Raw genomic sequence first — 812 nt, forward strand, 5'->3', positions numbered from 1 at the left:
CTACGATAGTCGTGTTATTTGCGCAACGTCTCCCGCGCTTGACTCCTATTGCCCTTGTTCTTTCCTTGTTTTTTTTTATTTTTCGTTTATCAGAGTTAGCAACAAATTCGGATTTTGTATAACTGTGCGCAGCGGGTAATTGTGCACATACTGGTTTGGTCATTTTTCAATGGATAAAGGCATCATTGTGCTGAAATTTTTACGCAGGAGGTCGTCCTCTTAAGATATGACTACAAAAGATACGACGTACGTTACTACCCAGAGAAATACAAAAAAGTGAAATCATATCTTTTCTTACTATTTTAGCATTCAGAAAATAAGGTGGTAAGTCCGTATTTTTAATTTATTTGGTTAAAGTTGCATACGTTATTAAAGTATGATATTATGTGCGTCTTTTGAGCAGTTATTTATTAAGTTTAATTAAGAAATGTTGAAGTAATCGTATATCGAGTCAAGTCGCGGCGGGCAACATTGCGCAAGCGTTTTGAAATGCGACGCGCACAATTACCCATGTTTCATTTACTATATGACTAGCACTAATTTTTTTTCGTTTTTTCTTTGCATTATTATTTTATTTTATCATTTTATTTTGCCAAAGTCTATGTGCATTGTTATTATATTATATTAGTTTTGTATTTTTGCTTAATATATATAATATATTATATATTTAAAATATATTTAATATTGTAGCGCACGACAATTATCGACTGTTAAGATTACCGACCTCCGCGTAGACGGAGTTGGCGCAAGCGAGGCGCTGGCGAGGAAGGGGACGCCGCTCGAGGATACGAGCAGTTTCTATCGAGACAAGC

General features: G+C 35.3%; 1 protein-coding gene across 1 annotated transcript in view; it reads right to left on the bottom strand.

Annotated features, from left to right (window-relative positions):
• Positions 1-512, bottom strand: part of LOC108729450 (uncharacterized) — a 2,449-nt gene extending 1,937 nt beyond the window's left edge. The window contains exon 1 of the mRNA XM_018458579.1: positions 509-512. Coding sequence (XP_018314081.1) covers positions 509-512 — 4 coding nt within the window. The remainder of the gene's footprint in view (positions 1-508) is intronic.
• Positions 513-812: the final 300 nt, after the last annotated feature.

The sequence above is a fragment of the Mycetomoellerius zeteki genome, unplaced genomic scaffold (assembly GCF_001594055.1).
Source record: "Mycetomoellerius zeteki isolate Tzet28-1 unplaced genomic scaffold, Tzet1.0 scaffold730, whole genome shotgun sequence".
In the NCBI taxonomy this organism is placed as follows: domain Eukaryota; kingdom Metazoa; phylum Arthropoda; class Insecta; order Hymenoptera; family Formicidae; genus Mycetomoellerius; species Mycetomoellerius zeteki.